The sequence below is a fragment of the Oryzias latipes genome, chromosome 16 (assembly GCF_002234675.1).
Source record: "Oryzias latipes chromosome 16, ASM223467v1".
NCBI lineage: Eukaryota > Metazoa > Chordata > Actinopteri > Beloniformes > Adrianichthyidae > Oryzias > Oryzias latipes.
The window spans coordinates 28,187,855-28,209,329 of NC_019874.2; the positions used below are offsets into that span (position 1 = coordinate 28,187,855).

General features: G+C 39.2%; 1 protein-coding gene across 2 annotated transcripts in view; it reads left to right on the plus strand.

Annotated features, from left to right (window-relative positions):
* Positions 1–9,976: 9,976 nt before the first annotated feature.
* The window catches only part of LOC110016710 (natural killer cells antigen CD94-like), a 157,236-nt gene continuing 145,737 nt past the window's right edge, over positions 9,977–21,475 (plus strand). The window contains exons 1-4 of one of the 2 annotated variants that reach the window (XM_023963862.1): positions 9,977–10,355; positions 10,603–10,757; positions 10,851–10,963; positions 11,034–11,652. In XM_023963862.1, the coding sequence (XP_023819630.1) occupies positions 9,998–10,355; positions 10,603–10,757; positions 10,851–10,963; positions 11,034–11,169 (762 nt within the window). In that variant the 5' untranslated portion in view covers positions 9,977–9,997 and the 3' untranslated portion in view covers positions 11,170–11,652. Of the gene's footprint in view, positions 10,356–10,602; positions 10,758–10,850; positions 10,964–11,033; positions 11,653–21,475 lie in introns of those variants that run through there. The other variant, XM_023963863.1, reaches the window with a different exon arrangement.

The following is a 21,475-nucleotide window of genomic DNA, read 5'->3' on the forward strand; positions in this document are numbered from 1 at the left end:
CAGTCCAGAAAAGCGCAGTGCTAGGAACAGCTAAGATACTGCAGGACCCTCAAGCTCCCAGGCCTCTGGTAGAGGACCCGAGCTTGGAGGAGAAACCACCAGTGGAGGGTGAGGGGGCGTTTTTTTTTTTTATATATAAGCTGGGGTCCTCTACCAGAGGCCTAGAGGGTCCTGCAGTATCTTAGCTGTTCCTAGCACTGCTCCAAGTATCTGTTGTTGTCCAACAACAGATGACCAGTTTAACAGGTAAGTTAAACCAGCAAAGCCTAACAATGTAATTAAAACCAATTGAAATGTAAGTGAAATGTCTTTCTGTCTTTGCTCAAAACACTATTGTTATGCAGAGGTCTTTTGGTTATCATGCATGTCTAGAAAAAACACACAAAAAGACTTGAGGGTATTAAATTAAAATCTTCTCAAAGTTATGCACTAAGAAATACAAAAATCATCATATGAAGCAAAAAGTGCTTCAACTTGTGGTTAAATTTCACTCAGAGAATGTTTTATTACATTTTTGTCCAGTATAATAAGTTTAAAAACAATTTAAGTTACAGGTTAATAACATTGGAGGTTTTGGTTGATAAAGTTCACATAGTTACAGTTTTCAGGACGTGTTTTGTCTGATTCTTAGACCTATAAACATGGAAGGATGAAGTAAAAAGAAACTTTTGCTAATGATGGCTATTTTTTATACTTCTATCACACAGAGAACAAAGAGGAAAACGGCATTTATTCTCAATGTGTACCTGAAAACATTCGTCCCTCTGCACCACGTGAGTTGTGACATAATTTAAACAATAAACACTTGAACCTAACATTTATTGATGCTGCTGCTTCTGTCTGTTGTCTTTGGAATCATAGTGATAACAATGTTCAATTAGTCCATCTTCTCTCTTATTACAAGTTAGAATGATTAAGTTGTACTCTATGTTGTAACTATGGCTGGGCAATATAGCATTTTTCACGTCACAATATAGTTTTTCATATCAGGCAATAACGAAAGATATCACAATATAAAGCAAATAGCTATATTTATCAATTTTGAACATTCTGTGGCTCATCATAGAAATGTGTAATCATCAGCAGGTTGTTTAGATTTAAATATTTATTTCCTATCAAACATGTTTTCATTGGTTATACCAGATAACACTATTTTACGCATAAATACTTCAAGACGTTTTCCTTTTTGACATTTTTTCTGATTTGTTTTAAGAAAATGAAATTGCACAACAGTGATTTATAAAGGTTACGAACATGCCTTTATTGTCGTCTCATCTCTCAGGAAGGAACAGGGGTGTTCACCACAACATCTGACGGGTTACAGTTTTTGGTGGAACATCTGCTGTGTAATGCTACACAGCCGCATCTAAAACACAGTGAATTCAATTGTATTATTATATTTAAAAATATAAGTTTTTTATTAATGTCCTATGAATTAATCTTCCACCACGTCCTAAATTTTGGTGTGTGAAAATACTGTCCAACTTTAAACTGGTCCGTCTTTACATATAGGCGACACACGGAACAGCTCGTTAGCATAGCATTTGTCTGTTGCCATGCAACAGCGCTGTCTCCAAATCTATATTTTTAAAAAGATTTCTGTTGCTGCTGTGGGTCCAGCAGGTTTATCCTCCAGTTCTGACTGGATACTGTTAAAAATCACTGCATGTTCTGCTGCTAAACGCTACACAGGTGAAGTGACCACTGGGGTGGAGGGTGTCTTACGTGTGCTTGTTTAAATCGCGTGCAGACGGTAGATGAGGAGAGGATAAAGAAATTCTCCAAAAGCAGAGCTAATAAATATAATTAATTTGACGCGAACATTTACTCACTATGTGGCGACTAACCCTCGAACTTTTACTCGCCAAAGAGGAGAAATGCTTGCAACTAGCGATTGTTTCAGACCCTTCAAAGCAAAAATTGACTGCAATAAACTAATTTTTCTATCAGGAAAAGTTCTAGTGTGATATACATCATTATTGTTTAGTCACACAGCCCTATCTGGGAACAAAATAAAATAGAAATATCTGATGAAAAAAAATCCTCAGATGACAGAAGTGATGTAAATTCATGAGCTATAAAACATAAACACAATAAAGGCAAAAACCCACTTTTTTTTAAAAAAACAGCTGTCTTAAACAAAGTTCACTTCTCTTATTCTGTTCATTATTTTTTCTGCAGCAAACCAGAATGAAACCATTTATTCTGACATTATAAAAGGAAAGAAAAAGAGGAAAATGGAGAATGCACCAAGTAAGTCATGTATTGTTTTCAAATATAATGCATTTTGTCAATAATTAGACAAATTATGACTTCACGATGAAAAGCCTAAATATAGAGTAATTCCCTTTTTAAAATGTGTTTATTTTTGCTACCCTAACTCTATTTACCATCATAGTAGTAGGTTTAGGGGCTGTCATCTGGAGTTTGTTTTGAAGTTAGAAGACGTTTCACCTCTTATGCAAGAGGCTTTGTCAATTAAGAAATAGATGGTAAAAGAGCTGGTATATATGCGCTCATGGGGGAGGAGCCAGACCTGAAACTGGATGGTATTGTCAACTTAGCGTACATGGTTTCAGGTCGTTAAGAGTCCTTTGTCCTCAGCTGGGCTTGGGGAGCCAGTGACTCCCTGTTAATGACCCAGGTGGAACTGGTTCGGTTTGTTTGGGTTTTAGAACACTGCCGTAGATGGATGGAAGAATAAACCTGTGACCACCATTCTTATTAACCATTGTGCTATCTTGGATGAACCCACCCATACTTTGACATGTTCTCCCTACCATGACAAAGGTGGATAAAGGTAGAAAGATTTCATGTAATCCATGGACACCAATGAGGTTCACAAATCATTGAAGAAAAAAGGTTCAGAGCACTGTCTAGTGGGTCTAGATGACCCAACTCCCAACGTTAAAGTGCCTAGGATAGCACAAGGGTTAAGACAAGGTTTATCCTTCTTGACAAAGATGCCTCCTCGCTCAAACCATCCTTTCTCTCTGGCTAGAATTCGGACTTCACTATATTTGATCGAGTGGTTTGTGGCTATCAAGTGTAGGTGCACTGCAGACTCAGCTCCAATTGAGTTGGCTCTGCGATGTAGGTAAAGCCGTTTGTGTAGAGGTTGTTTGGTTTCTCCTATGTACTGTTCATTGCAAGTCTCTTTGCAATGGATAAAATACACAAGGTTGCTCTGTTTATAGCTGGGAATTTTGTCCTTAGGATGAACCAGTTTTTGTCAGAGAGTATTAACTGGTTTGAGATGAACTGGGATGTTGTGTTGTCTGAAAATTATTTTTTAGTTTTTCAGACAGGCCTGATAGTATATAAGGAATGGAAATACTTAACTATGTAATCCAGCAAAAAGATTTACAGAGAAATAAGATTTAATCAAATAAAAATGCCAACCTGCTGAAGAGGTTTGTGATCTAATGAACAGTGACAAGTGAGATTAAGGGTGATTTAGGCAGGCAGCTGTTAAGTACGGAGCCTGTGACCTGACATGGGTTAAAAAAAAGAAATTTGTTCCCATGAAATAGTTATTTCATTCCCACTGAATAATATGTAGTTCCTATGACATAATTCTTTAGTTCCCACGAAATATGTTTCCTTTTTTCTGTAGCAAAGAAGAACCCGGAAACTGATTTTGACTCAAAAAGTGAAGAAACTACACAAACTGCTGTAATAAGTAAGTATTTCTGATCATCTTAGTGACCATTCAAGCATATCCTTTAACTGATGATACCAGTACTCTGAATTTGAAAACAAACAGGTTTGATTACAGAATTTTAAAATTAGCCAGTGTCTGAAAAAAACATAACCTCTCCAGAATTGCCGGACTCCTGTGGTAAACGAGAATCTCCTCAAGTGTCTACTAGTGATGTGGAATTCAAAAATATCCACCACCATTCAGCAATCTCTCTTTATTGTCTGAGAGATTTGTTTCACTATCTGTAGAATTCTTAAAACAAGGCTGTTGTCACCTTCGAGACAGGGCATCGTTTTTATTTCAGAATTCAATTTCTGGACCACCAGAACACTTGCTAGTGCATCAAGATGAACATATAGGAAGGTTAGCAAATAAATGTGATGTTACACACTTCTACCTAAAGACAGATAAAAGAAACATTACAAAATTTAAGATTATCCACTTTTAGCAAGAGTTCTTGTTATCCTGCAACCATTTGAGAATCGCTCATGTGTTGTTCACCTCACATCTGGAACACAACCAATCAAACACTCTAAGTTTGTCTGTTGATATATCTGTCCAAAACTTCGATAACAAGCTCATATCAATAATGGACAAAGTCGCTCCCTTAAAAATAAAAATGGTCAAAGCCAAAGCACCCCCTCCTTGGAGAACAGAGGAAACCAAGAGACTTAAGAAAATCTGTAGGGTTGCTGAACGAAATTGGCGCAAAACAAAACTAACAATTCATTACCAAATCTTTAAGGAAAAACTAACCCAATACAACAAATTTATTAAACATGCAAAGCAGGAATACTATTCAAAATTAATAGCTGACAATTTTTCTAATCCAAAGATTCTTTTTTCCACCATTGACAGACTAATCAATCCGATCTCTTCCAGCCCATATTCTATTCTTAGCAGTTTAAAATGTGAAGAGTTTGCAGTCCACTTCACTGATAAGATAAATAACATTAGATTTAATATCACCCAACGACTAATAACAGTTCAGTCTGATGCATTCTGTTTGCCTTTTAAGAACACACTAGAGAGTTTTGTCTTGATTGATGCTGCAAAGCTTCGTAAAGTGATTTCCCAACTTAAAAGTAAATGTTCTCTGGATCCCATCCCCACCTCTCTTTTTAAGTCTGTGTCTTCATCCTGTGAGGAGGAACTCCTGAACATCGTCAATCGCTCTCTTCAGACTGGGATCTTTCCCACATCCTTAAAGACTGCTATAGTGAGACCCACTCTGAATAAGAGCGGTTTAGATGTTTCAAATCTAGATAATTACCGACGAGTCTCAAACCTGCCATTTTTAAGTAAGATTTTAGAAAAACTAGTTTTTATCCAACTAAATGATTTTATTAATAAAAATAATATTTTAGAAAAATTTCAGTCTGGTTTTAGATCACATCACTCCACAGAGACGGTGCTAGTCAAGGTTATAGATGATCTCAGGTCTAATTTTGATGAAAAGAAAACATCTGTTTTAGTATTGCTGGACCTGAGTGCAGCCTTCGACACAGTTGACCACTCCATTCTTCTAAACAGACTGCATGACATGGTTGGGATCACAGGAACTGTGTACAGCTGGTTTGAATCCTACCTCACAGGAAGAGATTTTATTGTCAGTGTAAATGATGCATCATCTGGGAGGCACGGACTGAGATGTGGTGTGCCACAAGGTTCAGTACTTGGCCCCACACTTTTTAACCTCTACATGCTACCGCTAGGTGATGTCATCAGGAGACATGGCATAAACTTTCATAGTTATGCTGATGACACCCAGTTATATGTGGCTGTGTCTCCTGATAACATGGGACCCATTGATGACCTTTTAAGTTGTGTTTTAGATATTGAAACATGGATGGGAGAGAACTTCTTAAAGCTCAATCAAGACAAAACTGACATTTTAATTGTTGGTCCTGAAGCTGAGAGAGAAAGGGTCCAATCCTATTTATCAACTTTTAATCTGAATGTGTGCAATAAAGTAAAAAACCTCGGTGTGATTTTAGATGCAGATCTTAACTTTGAAGCACACGCAAACCAGGTTACAAAGACTGCATTTTATCATCTTAGAAATATTGCCCGAGTGAGACCCTTTCTCTCACAAGCCAGTGCTGAAATATTAATCCATGCTTTTATAACATCTAGGATAGACTATTGTAATGCTATTCTTTCTGGTGCTAAGAGAAATACTATAAACCGGCTGCAGCTTGTTCAAAACTCAGCTGCAAGTCTTTTAACCAGAACCAGAACTGGATCGATTTTAAGGTTCTTTTATTAGTTTCTAAAAGTTTACATGGAACTGGACCCTCATTTTGATCAGATTTAATTTTAGTCTATGACCCTCCCAGAGCCCTCAGGTCCACAGGTGCAGGTCTGCTGGTGGTCCCAGAGGTCAGAACTAAAACCCACGGCGAGGCCTCCTTTCAGCACTGTGGGCCTCGCCTGTGGAACAGCCTGCCTGAGGAGGTGAGGGCTTCAGCCACTGTGGAGGTTTTTAAGAAAAAACTTAAGACACATCTTTTTAGTAAAGCTTTTACATAGTTTTTACTTGTCCACATGTTTTTATTTGATTTGATAAAATTTTAACTTTACTTGTCCACATGTTTTTATTTGATTTGATAAAATTTTAACAGATAATTTTATTTGTTTTTATTTTAATGGAGGAATGTGTATGTGTTGAGTTTTTGTGTGTTTTTATTAATTCATTTATTTTATTATTATTTGGATTTATTTTTATTATTATTGCATTATTTTTACTTTGTTTATTATTTTAACTATTATATACATATTTTTATCTTATTTGTTTTTATTCTTTCTTTGAGAAGCACTTTGAGATGCTATGAAGCATGAAAAGCGCTATATAAATAAAGTTGAATTTGAATTTTGAATTTGAATTTGTCCAGCTGTACCACATAGGAGACAGTTTCTACATTTTACAGATGATGTGCTTTTCTTCCATCTGGACAATGTGGAACCTTCCAGCGAGTCAAACCCAGGAGGAGAATTCAAAGCAAAATGTTTGCAGTCAAGGTTAAACACAGTGTTGGAAAGTTAAACACTTTTGAACCAATCACCAGTGTCTTAGGGTCTTGTAAATACATACTGGAAAAGTATTTTGTCAGGAAGACAAAGAGTCCGCAGGAAACCTGAGCCAGAAGTTTGCTGTTTTACAATCACACAGCATTCAAAGAAAAAAAACGTTGTATTCTTTCAGTTATGAACTTTTAAAAAAAAAAGTATTTGACCATTATTGCTAATTTTGGTTCCATTTTCTTAAACCAAGCAGAAGTCCATGGATCTGTCAGCAGGTCTCGTCTCTTGCTGGTGTGTTTGGGGATCATTTGTTTCCTCTCGTGTGCCATCATCATCAGCAGCGTCATTTACTGTAAGTTCAAACAAATATTATTTTATTGATGTATTTTTTGTAACATGTAACTGTTTTGTACTGAGCTCGTGACCTGACATGGGTAAAATAATGAATATCTTTTTCCCACAAACTAATATCTCGTGTCCAAAGCACACAAGTGTATGCATCTCAACATTCCTAACACTCACACTACTTCTGTCAATTTACGCCTGTGTAGGATTTAGCTTAGGGTGATGAAGTAGCAGAAACGTGGCAATTTTTAATATAAACCACTCATAAAAGAAGTATAATGAAGTGAAGGACAAATCAGACGGACCAACAGCAGCAACTAGAAAGTTTCAATAAAAAGTGTCAAATGATTCTATGATAATGAGCTGTTGTGTGCATTTGTAATGTGACAAAGTAGAGGTGTCCAACCTTTTTAGCACTACAAAACCCAGTTGTGCAGGTTAAGTGTGTGTGTGTGAGTGGGTGTGTGTGTATATGGGGGTGGCCGTGGTGCAGCGGTAGGGAGGTTGACCCATGACCGTAAGATTGAACGCCCATGAGTCGAAGTGTCCTTGGGCAAGACACCTTGCTTCTGGTGGTAGGCCGGCGACTGTTTTTGGCAGCGGAGCCGCCACCAGTGTGTGAATGTGTGTGTGACTGTAAAGCGCTTTGGGCCTTTTAGGTAGAAAAGCGCTATATAAGTAAACGCCATTTACCGTTTACCGTGTGTGTGTGTAGGCGTGTGCGTGTGTAGGTGGGTTAACATCTGTTCTCTCTGTCCAACAAAATACTCTGTCCAGCATCATAGTACCTATGAGTTGGAAACACTCCACAGTGATCTCATAGAAAGAAAAAGCAACCCTGAGGTTCTGCATGATTTCCATCCTGTGACCTTTGCATCCCTGACAATGAAGTCCATGTGGAGGATCATAAAGGATCATAAAGGATCACATCACACAGCTAACTGACCCAATAATGGATCCACTTCAGTTTGCTTATGAGACTGGCAGAGGTCTTGATGAAAGATAGAACTGCCATAATAAATGAGATATACTTCTAGATCAGGGGTCGGCAACCTTTTGTACTCAAAGAGCCATTTGGGACCGCCCCTAATAAAAAAGAAAGCACTCGGAGCCACAACCCGTTTTGACATCATTATATATATTATGCATGTATATATTATTCAAAGGTGCTCATTACGTCGATCGCGATCTACCGGTCGACCTTCAATGACATGAGTGTAGATCGCGGGCCAGAAAAGATTAAAAAAAAAAAAAGTACTTCTTTAAAATCCACCAGCCAATCAAAATCCTCACTGAGAAGTAAGGGACTTGATTGACATGTAGATTGGCCAATCGGACATCGTCTGAAGCATACGTCGCTGCAAATGCACATTATTTTCTTTAAAAGATGATACCGCGGCCGCGTGTGGGAGGAGCTACTGGTTCTGGTCTGATGGCTGCATGGAGCGATGTGTTTATCAATGCATGGTAGACACTGAGAATGTGGAGAGATCAGGTTTATTATTTTGAAGAGTTCTACTTGGTAATCATGTTTCCATGTTTGAGTTCATAAAATCATCCCAGAGAAAGTCTCTGCTTCAACTCCCGCAGGGAAAGCTGTGTCTCAATCTGACGTCCGTGTTTGCATCTCTGACAGAGTTTGAAGCCAAAGCCCCTCCTCCGCCTCTTTACCTGCTTTTCCTCTCTACCTGTTCACCTGTTCACATCCTCTGCAGCTGAGAGTTGTTTCCCCCGCGCTCCTCAGTGTGTCCTACACAGAGAGTGCAAAATACGGTCATAGCAGGATGACAAGATAGTCGGGGCCTCCAGCGCATGGATGAAAGAGCCGGACGCAGGTTATAGCGGGGATAGAGCGGGTTAAGCAAATGAATGGAAGAAGGCGGCCCGCTGAAGAAATATTCAATAGTGTACACATTTTATTATTAGTCTGAACTATCTTTTATTTAGAAAATTTTTTCATTTTATCAGTCCAGTACGGGAAAAAAACATAATCAAAACTTGTGTTGGGCGGTTTTTGGCTGGGTCTGGCGGTTTTCAGATGACTTTTGGGCTTGAAAACTGTGACTATCTGGCAACACTGGCGCGAACTCTCAGTCTGTCATCAGCGAGTTGGTCTCTGCCCCGCGGTACGTCAAGTTCCCGGCAGAAGATCGGAGTGTTCATTGAAGCCGCCCCGCGTGTGTCCTCCTGCTATCAGCTCTGCAGTTCTCGCCCGATAAATATGAGCTCATAATGAAGCTGTTTTTTACGTGGCTTGCGCTTCATAAGGAACCATCAGTGCCTTTGAAATGCCATGAAAAATGAACAAACTAAAATAAAATTTAATTATTATAAAATACTCATTATTTTCCAAAGTCACAGGGAGCCACAACAGATGGATGAAAGAGCCACATGTGGCTCCGAAACGATGGGTTGCCGACCCCTGTTCTAGATATACAACAGAGATGAATCCACTGTGTATGGAAACAAAAAACATTTATCTACAAATGCTACAAAAACTGCTTTAAAAGCTGGTTGATGAATAAACCAGGAAAACACGTTGTGGCATTATGCTAGCATATTGGAATGACAGAAACCATTTATCCCAAAGTTTGTTAGAACAACAGTAAACAGATGCTGTTCAGTCACAGTCATAGTGTGTCATAGAGACAAACCAAACTTAAATGTGTATCGACTCTTTAACCTGAGGGGCTATAATCTACTAACACCTGACAACATTTTGCATTTTGGAAACTTCTAGCAAACTTGGCTCACAATTTTTAATCAACAGTTGTAGTTCAGTGAGACAAACAAATTCCAGAATCCTGAAACATTATATGCATGAATGTCACAAAATTAGAAATGTTTTAGTAAAAATCTGCTTTTTTGAAAAAATGTCAAATGATTGAATTAATGGTTATTTGTGTCATTTGGGTTGCAGTTGCCATGGAAACAAAGAAACTGAAGCTAAATCTCAGTGACCTGGAAGCAAAAACTGATCAACTGACTTTGGAGAAAAGAGATTTACAAAACCAGACTGAAGATCTGAGGATGAACATGACAAAACTAGACAATCAGAATCAAGATCTGAGGGTGAACATGACAAAACTAGAGAATCAGACACAGCAGCTGAATGCAGAGAAGATGTTCTATGAGAACCAAACCAAGGAGATGACGGTTAACATGACAATCCTACAAAACCAGAACGAGCAGCTGAGAAACAACAGTGACAAACTCAGCAAGATCCAGGCAGCAATCATCAGATACTCCAACTTTCCAGCTGATCTCTTCTGCCCTGATGGAGGTAAATGTTAAAGCTGTGGCTCTGACAAATGTTTGCTTTATCAGTAACAAAATAATTTGTTTGATTTATATAAAACTTTAATCAAATTAAGAAAAAAAAATACAAAGTAGTTTGTTTTGTGAGGATAAATAGCTTTTCATTCTTTTGTTTTTATTTATTTATTTATTTTTACCTTTTTAAAAAATTTTACAGTATAGAATTATATTTAAAATGATAATAATTCTGTTTCTTTCTTTCTTACCTACAGTTTGTCAGACGTGTCCCAAAGACTGGATTCAGTTTCAGGAAAGCTGCCATTTTTTTTATAACTTAAACTCTCAGTGGAAAACATGGGACCAAAGCCGACAGTTTTGTCAAGGCAAAAAGTCAGACCTGGTGGTTATCAGCAGTCAAGAGGAACAGGTTTGATACAAAATGTTAAACTAAATGGATTTTGTTCTTTTTTTAAAACTGCATGAAGTTGTGAATGTTTTTATGTCACAAATGAATTTACAGACGTTCATTAAAAGCAAAGTACAATACTACTATGACACCTGGCACGGATACTGGATTGGTTTACAAAAAGTGAACAACTGGATCTGGGTGGATGGCAGTCCAGACAACCTTGGGTAAAGAAGAATTCTTACTACATATTAACATGTTGATTAAATTTGCTGATGGGTTTTTATTCATTTTTAGGTACTGGAACAACCCAGGGAGCTCAGAAAATTTTACACTTATAATCCAAAATGCAGCTTTGACCCAGAGCTGGATCCAAAACAGAAATGGCTTTTTGAACAGTTTCATCTGTGAGATTAAAGCTTTAATTTTCTGATCAGTTAAACTGAACTTTTTTCCTGCTACTGTGTTTCTTCTGTGTTTACTTTTTAATTTTTTTAGTTGAAATGAGATATGTTATAAACCTTAATATTATGATTCAAATTGTTGCAATCAAGCCTCAAATGTTTTGTTTTCACTGTGTACCAATTGTGAATTTTTAAAGCAGCCTAATTTCTTAAATCCCTTTAGCAATTTGATTGGAAATAGTTTGAGGCTTTTACTTAAATCGAATTTCAAGTCCAGCCTCACAGTGAGCAGGTTCTTTTTTCTTTTCTTGGAGTCAGACGGCACAAAACTCTGCAGACCTGTGTAAAACTACTCCACCCCTTTTTTTTAAAAGTGTGCCTCATCTCAACAATACAGAAAACCAGACTGTCCAAAAGGACTTGTAATGGCCACCTTCTATGAACAGTTAAAAAGATACAGTTTTTGTCTACATGAAATAGCATGTATTTAAATAAAAATGTTGCTTTGCCTACTTCTGCATTCTACATGTACAGGTAAATGTAAAGATGGTGTAGAAATGCTTCCTTTTTTTCAGCATTTAAGATGAATTTACATTTTACATTTACATTTTAAGATATATTTTTTTTAAATGGGCTGCACAGTACCACAGTGGCACTCTTACCTCACAGCAACAAGGCCCCCTAAAACAGAACACCAATGGGGGACCTTTCTGTGTGGAGTTTGCATGTTCTCCTCATGCATGCGTGGGTTCTCTCCGGGGTCTCCGGCTTCCTCCCACCGACTGCTTCATAGGTCGATTGGCAACTCTAAATTGTCCATTGTTGTGAGTGTGAATGGATGTGTGATTGTGGCCCTGTGAGAGACTGGCGACCTGTCCTGGGTGTCCCCTTGCTTTGCCCACAAGTGGCCGGGATAGGCTCCAGCAACCCCGTGACCCCGAAAGGGATAAAACGGCAGAAGAAGAAGATAAATGAATGAATGAATTAAAAAAGCATGCCTATTAACGAACACTCTAAACAAGAGTGACTTAGAAAACTTGTCTCCGATGAAACTTATATAAAAATTATTTCTTTATTCATCTTGTTTTTTTCATGTTTTGCCTGAACTTTAACCCTAGATTAAAATTCTTTAAAACCCGTGAAGTATTACATTTTTTACTCCTTGTGTTTCACATATTTATGGAAACCCTCAAGTTACTGAGTATCTTGAAAAGTAACAAGAGATAAAAACTCCCTGTTTGTTATTTTTTTAAATAAAAACAGGTAAATAATGGTTATAATCAAAAATAAAAAAAACTTTCATTTAAAATATAATTTTATGATGAGCTGAATTGAACCAGAATAACTCAGCTTTCAATGTTTCTACTGAGGATCACACATGAAATAAATAAGTCAATAAAAACTAATAATAAATAAACAACAACTCTCATCTGAGCACAACAGAAATCCCTCCCATCAGCTGCTGCTCTTGTGTCATAGTCCTCATTACAGTCATTTTCTGGACAGATTAATCTCCAAGAACACGTCTGACATCTTCTCTACTCGACTCTCAAACAGTCTTCTCCTTGATAGGCCTTAACCCTTGTGCTATCTTAGATGAGCCCACCTTTACATTGATGTGTTCTCCCTACCATGACAAAGGTGGATAAAGGCGGAAAGATTTCATGTAATCCATGGAGACCAGTGAAGATCACAAATCATTGAAGAAAAAAGGTTCAGAGCACTGTCTAGTGGGTCTAAATGACCCAACTCCCAATGTTAAAGTGCCTAGGATAGCACAAGGGTTACAGTGTTTTCCAAACCCTATTATTGTGTTCGGGTAAAAACTGACCCATTTTCCACACTCGAACACAATTCTAAGGGTGGAGACCAGCAGAAACCCTCATGTCCTACAAACACTGACCTCTTGTGTACATTAGGGGAAAAACAAGAACAAGGGGACCTATTCTCCAACACAAACACACATTTGTGCACACACACACACACACTCAAACACACGTACATATCACAAGGAAGGTGGAACCTTGGACCATCTGTCCCCTACCCCATGCATGGCCGGGGGTACAAGGCACAAAGCAATGGCGGCCGTGTTCCCTGGATGCCTGCTTCCTGTTCCTCTCTCCACACAGGGAGAGAGGGGTTGGGCTGGAGCTATGGAGCTATGCCTCCCTTCTCTGGCTTTGGGGGCCCCTGTGGGGGTCCTGCTGGCCCTGGCCTGGGTGGCGGATGTGATTGCCCGGCGGGTATTTGCTACTGTGCGTGTTGGGGGAAATCCTGGCTGCAGCTGCGGCAGGGGTCTTCATGTGGGGATGACTGGGCACTTTTCCTCCTTCTTTTTACATTCCATCATCCATTTTAGAAGAACATAAACATTCACCCGAGCACAAGCACTATTTCACCTTTGCACAAATAGTTTGTGTGACTGAATGAAATGTTTCACGTGTTAATCTGAAGGCATAAGTATTTGTGTGTGAACATTCATTGTGTTGTGTACATGTTGACATGTTTGGAGCCAACAGGTATGTTTGTAACATTTGAGTGTGTGTGGACAGGCGTGTGTGTAACATTCCTCTCTCTTCTTCCCTCCTTTTCTTTTCCGTCCGGTCCAACATAAAACTGTTACAATTATATTTGATATAAATAAAGTTTAGCCTAAATTACAAAAGGGGTTTATTAAAATAGACATCTGGTATGAACATTTTTGGAGCCAACAGGTATGTTTATAACACTTGAGTGAGTGTGTGGACAGGCCCCGCCCCTTCTAGATTTGTATTACTTCTGAACCTGACCGCAATGATTGTAAACTTCCAGCAACTTCCTTTTGCTGCTTCACAGTTCTACCCCCCCTTCCTCTTTAATCACCCTCCTACACCCCCCTCCATCTCTAACATCCCTCTCTCTTCTTCCATTCTTTTCTTTTCCAACACAAAATTGTTAAAAATATAATTAAGATGAATAACGTTTAGCGTAAATTACAAAGTTCAAAGAAACATCTAGTGTGTCAAAAGATTCATAAAACTGTTTTAATAGTAAAATCTGTCCAACACAAGAGGCTTTCAGCTCTCATCTAACTGCTCAGCTGTTGACAAATAATTAAAAAAATGGAATAAACTTAAAAGTTAAAAAGTTGATTTTGCATACTAAAGGTCCTTAAAAGTTCAGTACAAATGCACTTCGACCTGTTTGCAGACATTTTGGGAGGAAAGTGGTTGGATTATTGTAGTCTAAAAGTTCCAGAAAATGGCCTGTTATGATGCCGCTGGTTAAACTGATGACAGATTAGGATTTTCTTTTTTTTGTAGTTTCTGGAACAGCTCAGAGTTTTTTCGGCAATGGTTGATATATACCAGAACTGCTGCACTTTAAGCTGTAAGACTTCCTCTTTATTGACATTAATACACTTCCTCATGACTCTCTTCCTCTCAGGTCTGATCAGATTGGTCAGTTTGAGTATTTCCTAATATCCTTCAGCAGATTGGTCTTCTGCAGTTAACAGGCTCCACAACCAAACTGGTTTGGACATGTTCAGAGGAGGGATAGTGGATATATTGGTAGAAGGATGTTGGAGATGGAGCTGCCTGGCAGGAGGGCAAGAGGACGGCCAAAGAGGAGATATATGGATGTCTTAACAGAGGACATGAAGTTGGCTAATGTTAGGGTAGAAGATGTCCATGATAGAGTGAGGTGGAAAATGATGATTCGCTGTGGCGACCCCTGATGGGAAAAGCCGAAAGAGAAAGAAGATTTTAGTTTGTTGTTTTGTTTTTGTCTTTCATTGTTAAGCACTTTGGTCAGCCTCTGTTGTTTTTAAAAGCGCTTTATAAATAAAGTTGACTTAACCTGACTTTATCCTTTGTGCTATCTTAGGCACTTTAACATTGGGAGCTGGGTCATCTAGACCCACTAGACAGTGCCCTGAACCTTTTTTCTTCAATGATTTGTGATCTTCACTGGTGTCCATGGATTACATGAAATCTTTCCACCTTTATCCACCTTTGTCATGGTAGGGAGAACACGTCCATGTAAGGGTGGGGTCATCTAAGATAGCACAAGGGTTATTGACATATGGTTCATCACTAAGGCAAAAAATCAACCTGAAATAGAGCTTAGTGATGTGGCCGAAAAATACAATCATAAAGATGTTGTGGTAAAGTATACTGTGGCTGCTTACATAAATTATAGCAGTTATAACTAACCAGATGGAATAACTTTAGACAATCGTGTGACAGGCAAAGCAAACATTTACAGCATATTTCAAGGATTTTTATAACATAAACTTAACAAACAATCAAATAATGTTGGGAGTTGATGAATACTAATTATTAGTTATGGTACCAAATTCCTGAAGGCACTGACCTGACAGTTTGGTTTAGCAGCTGCACCGTCACCGATAGGTAGAAACTGCAGAGAGTCGTAGAGATTGCTCGGAAAATCATTGGGCGCCCTCTCCCCACCTTGACGGACATCTACTGCGCTGCATCACTAGGGCTCAGAACATTATCAAGGACAGTTCACACCCCGGCTCAGACCTGATCAAGCTGCTGCTCTCTGGGAGGCGCTACAGAGGCATCAGAAGCAACACGAAGCAACACGAAAAGACTCAAAAACAGCTTCTTTCCCAAGGCAATAGATACACAGATAAAATCCATACTTCTGTCCACAGCGTCATCAACACTGTACCTCATTGCTACCTCTTAAACATCTGACATGTTTACTCACAATTTTGCACACAAATTTCGGACATTCTTTATTATAGTTTATATTTGTACACTTGTATACTGATCTATTTATTTTGTATTATATTTCGTTATTGCTTGCTATTCTTGCACTGTAATGGTGATGCTTCAATCTCATTGTTCAACGGACAATGACAATGAAGAAAATAATCTAATCTAATCGAAAGAGAGTAAAAACAAAATTTAAAAGTGTTTCCAACCCAAAGGTAACCAGAAATGACTTTACTCAACACTATGAGACAAGAGTATTGAAGTAACATCTTAAAACACACTTCTGTCTGCAGTGGTTGACCTCAGCACAACATATGATAAACAGAAAAACTATGAATTCCTTTTGTCTTTGTTTAGATTTTCAGGAACAGAGGAAACAGGTCAGAACCTCTCCTCTGCATCACTCTAACAGCAAAAGCATCAAATTAAAAATATCCAAAATGATTTGCAAATTAAAAAGAACCGTACTTCCTCAAAAAGACGACACAAACGATGTTGGAAACCACATCTTGAAACTATAATCAGATCTTCTGCAATTCTGTCTAAAGCTGGTAGGAACCGTTACAGGGGAAGAAGAAGTTGTTGTTTAAAGGTCTGCTGATCTCCTTTACATTTAAAATCAACCCTGGCTCCATTTAAGCTCATTCTGCTTTGATACACAGCAGAATTTGATGTTGAAGGATGGAGGAGGAGATCCAATACTCCTCTGTGGTTTTCAAAGGTAGAGCTTCAGCTCCAAGAAGTAAGTCTCCTGATTTGATTAATTTATACACAAGTTTATACTTTTTGAATTTATAGAAATTAGGAGAAAAGAAAAGTTTTTTTTTGTCTTTGGTCCAGATGTCTTCTCTCTTTTTTAAGAAAAACAAAAACTAACAGTCAGGCACCCATTTAACAGATCTGTTTCAAAGTTAATTACTATTAACAATTAATATATTTAACGTGTACAGTATACATTTAATGAACTGGAGGGGCTGTAAAAGGGGGGGGGCTTTTAATTAACTGTCAGGTGCAAAACAAAGGGCTGTCAAAAGTAAGACAAAGGAGTGCAGTCAATTCAAGTTAGACACTATAAATTTGGGTTTTGTCATGTTAATGATGCTCTTGTCCCTTTTAATTGCTTTTCTGTTCTGCAGACAATAAGGAGGAACTTTCTGTTTATTCTTCTATAAAAATTAAAAAGCCTACAACCGTTGCAACAGGTAAGCTAAAGCAGCAATTCCTAACAATGTAATTAATACCAATAGAAATGTAATGAAATGTCTTTCTGTCTTTGCTCAGAGCTCTTTTGTTATGCAGAGGTCTTTTGGTTATCATGTATTTCTAGAAAAAACACACAAAAAGACTTGAGGCAAATGAAGCAAAAAGTGCTTTTACTTCTGGTTAAATTTCACTTTGGACTATCAGAGAATGTTTTAATCCATTTTGGTCCAGTATAATAAGTTAAAAAACATTTTAAGTTAAGTGTTAATATTGACCAATAGACTATATTGGAGGATTTGGTAGATAAAGTTCACATAGTTCCATTGTTGAGGACGTGTTTTGTCTGATTCTTAGACCTATGAACAGGAAAGGATGAAATAAAAAGAAACTTTTGCTAATGATGGCTATTTTTTATACTTCTATCACACAGAGAACAAAGAGGAGAACGTCATATATCCTCAATGTGTACCTGAAAACATTCGTCCCTCTGCACCACGTGAGTTGTGACAGAAATTAAACAATAAACACTTGAACCTGACATTTATTGATGCTGCTGCTTCTGTCTGTTGTCTTTGGAATCATAGTGATGAAAATGTGCAAATAGTCCATCTTCTCTCTTATTACAAGTTACACTGATTAAGCTGTACTCTCTAAAACTATGGCTGGGCGATATAGTATTTTTCATATCACAATATAGTTTTTCATATCAGGCAATAACGAAAGATATCACAATATAAACCAAATAGCTATATTTATCAATTTTGAAGATTCTGTGGCTCACAATTGAAATATTTATTTCCTAACAACAGATGCACCAAAGGAACATGATGCAACAGTTAAACTAGGTGGAGTCACTATCTAGCGGACTGCGGTCCGGATCCGGACTCAGAAGCTGGGTCATGCGGAACCAGACCTCGACCCGAACTGCAAAACTAATACAATGGGCACCTCTTTTTAAAATGGTGCAGCTCTTGTTGTCGTTGCAACCAACACGTTCTCATTCCCAACTCAGCGTGTGTGGGTGTATTTCCCTCCACGTCATTTTTTGACATTTTGGGTGTCCCCAACTCTTCGTTTTTCGACGTGCTGCATGTTCCCATTAAATCAGTACCGGCTCAAGGTCCAAGGGAAACAGACAGGAAAAAATACATTTGCTAACTTTGATTCTTTCCGATTTTTTATTTTCTGACTCAGAAGTAAGTTTTCTTTTTGGAAAACTACCAGATGTCATGGTTTGGGTTTCTTTCTATTGGTTTTCGTTTACGGTCTTGTTTGCCACGTTTGAGTTCTGTTTCCTGTTTTATTTTGAAAGGTTTCCTGTTTTGTTATGCTTTTGAGTTTTACTTCCCTGGTCCCAATCTCGTGTGATCATGTTCACTCGTGTCTTGTCAGTGCTATTTGTATTTAAGTCTTGTGCTGGTCCATTAACGACTCTTCCCTGACTACCTTCTGCCATGTGTTCATGCTATGCCCACAGTAAGTTTACTTTTGTGTTCCTGCTCTGCAGCGCTTTTTGTTAGTTGATTAAATCCGTTGCCCTGGAACCGTGTCCTCCCGTCTCTGCATTCTGGGTCCTTCATGTTCATCAGCCCCTCCCCTACCTGACAGAATTGGACCAGCCATATTTCTTCCTGGACCCAGCAGAGCGGGACATGCAGCTTCTGGTGGCCTACTGCTTTGAACCAGAGCGGACCAGGACATACTGGGATTTTGACCAGGCCCAGTTCTCCCCCATAGAGGGGAGTCGTCTTGCCATGAGGGGAGCCGTCTTGCCATGAGGTGGAGTCATTTTGCCATGCCAGGGTCGTCATCGTCGTCACCGCCCCGTTCAACGTCCAGTTCCTGTTCCGGAGGTGGTCCTGGACGCACCACAGCCTGTTCCAGTGGTGGGATCGGATGCACCCCAGCCCATTCCTGTTCCAGTGGTGGTCCCGGATGAACCCCAGCCCATTCCCTTTTCCAGTGATGGTCCCGGACGCACCACAGCCTGTTGCACCCCATCCCGCCCTGGCTCCCAGGAGGGTCCCTGATGCACCTCAGCCCGACCTTGACTTTAACATGCCGCTCCCAGTCTCCGTGCCTGACCGGCTAAATGACTCCATGCCCGACCCGCCGGAGTTGACGACTGGCCCGATCCCTCAGAGGACTCCATGCCTGACCCGCCGGCTGACTCCATGCCTGACCCGCCAGTCGACTGCTGGCAGAACTCAGACTTAGCCACGCTCGCCCCAGACTTTATGCCAGACCCGCCTCATATGCCACGCCGGACTGCGCGGCCTCCCGGCCGTCCTCCGGACCTGCCACGCCGGACTGCACGGCCTCCCGTCTGTCCTCCGGACTCATTTTCTCTGTCTCGCTGGTGTGCCTCCTAGGACTCTGTTGCCCGTTAAAGTTTGTCCTCCGGGCCCCCTCCTCCTTGGTTGACTTTTGGAACCTTGGTTTGGTTCCCTTGAGGGGGGGGTACTGTCATGGTTTGGGTTTCTTTCTATTTTGGTTTTCGCTTATGGTCTTGTCATGTTTGAGTTTTGTTTCCTGTTTTATTTTGAAAAGTTTCCTGTTTTGTTGTGCTTTTGAGTTTTACTTCCCTGGTCCCAATCTCTTCTGATCATGTTCACCTGTGTCTTGTCAGTCCTGTTTGTATTCAAGTCTTGTCTCTGCCTTCCTCTTCTGCTGTTCCATTAACGTCTCTTCCCTGACTCCCTTCTGCCATGTCTTCATGCTATGCCCACAGTAAGTTTAGTTTTGTGTTCCTGCTCTGCAGCGCTTTTTGTTAGTTGATTAAATACGTTGTCCTGGAACCGTGTCTTCCCGTCTCTGCATTCTTGGTCCTTCATTTTCATCAGCCTTCTCAACCTGACAACGGATTCCGTTCACCAAATCCTCATGTCACGCCCCGTCGCGTCACATAAAGCGGCTGCTCACTCGGAGTGCTAGCTAAGTTATAAGCCCAAACTTAAAAGTTAACAAGAGCCAATCAAAAAGACTACTATGAAAAGTTTCATTGTGGAGAAAAGATCTAGGAAGGAAACTGAAGAAGAGCTTGAACTGAAACATGAAACTGTAAAGCTGCTGTCTAAAGGAAAAACCAGGAGTTATAAAAAAGTCATCGAGTAAATGTGTAGCAAAATTAGACTATCTAATTTGACAATTAAATTGAATTAACTGAAATGCTTTTTCATTTGTCACAATGTAACTGTATTAATTGACTCAAAAATAAAATTGAAAGTCAATCCTCCAAAATGCTTTTATTTTCTACTTAAATAAGCTCATTTTGTGACATAATTGAAGCGAAAAAGCAAAGAGGACATTGCATTTTTGTTTTCACAACCACTGTCCGAAAAGTGTCGCATAATTCATTTCCAATCAGCATTTTCGGGGGGGGGATGACATCTGTGCTCACTCTTCTTCTGTGTTGTAGGTCCTACCAACAAACGGCAAAAGTTTAGCATGAAATCTGTGCTAAATCTGTTGAGGGAGGCTGCAGCTGTCATCGAACAGCAAAATCAGCAGGAAGCAGCAAAAGACGATCTTCTAAATGGGCTTTTATTGTTGTTATTGATTATAGTTATTATACATCATTGACTTTAAAGCTGCAGCGCTCTCAGGAAGGGAGGGGGTGGTGGGGGTTCAGCACAACATTAGACAGGTCACTGTTTTTGGTGTGACATCTGTACTGTAATGCTACAAAGACTGCTAAAACACAGTCGAACACATTTTATTATTATATTTAGAAAAAAAAAGATTTTTTAATAATGTCCTATGAATTAATCTTGTTTTGTTTATCCACCACATCCTAAATTTTGATCTGTGAAAATACTGTCTAACTTTAAACCGGTTTTGTGTTTACATATAGGCGACACACAGAACAGCTCGTTAGCATAGCATTTGTCTGTTGCTATGCAACAGCGTTGTCTCCAAATCTACACTTGTTTCTGTTGCTGCTGTGGGTCCAGCGGGTTTATCCTCCAGTTCTGACTTAAAAAATGTTTAAAGTGTTAAAAATCACTGCATGTTCTGCTGTTAAACGCTACACATAGGAGAAGTGACCACGGGGGAGGAGGGTGTCTTCGTGCACTAGTTTACGTTGCGTGCAGATGGTAGATGAAGAGAGGATAAAAGAAATTTCCCAAAAGAAGAGCTAATGAGTAAGGGTTACTGGCCAACAAAGTATACATAATCAATTTTTAACGCACGCTGTAGAAGCCTGAACCATCCGAATCAGAGGACAGGTCAGGGTCGTCCTTACTTCCAGGAAGTAAGGAAAAACATAATAAACATAATAAATGGTAAAAGCCCAAAGGTTTTCTTAGAAATCAGCTCATTCTGTTCCTTTTTTATATAAAAAAACCAGAACGAAGCCATTTATTCTGACATTAAAAAAGAGAAGAAAAAGATAAAGAAAAAG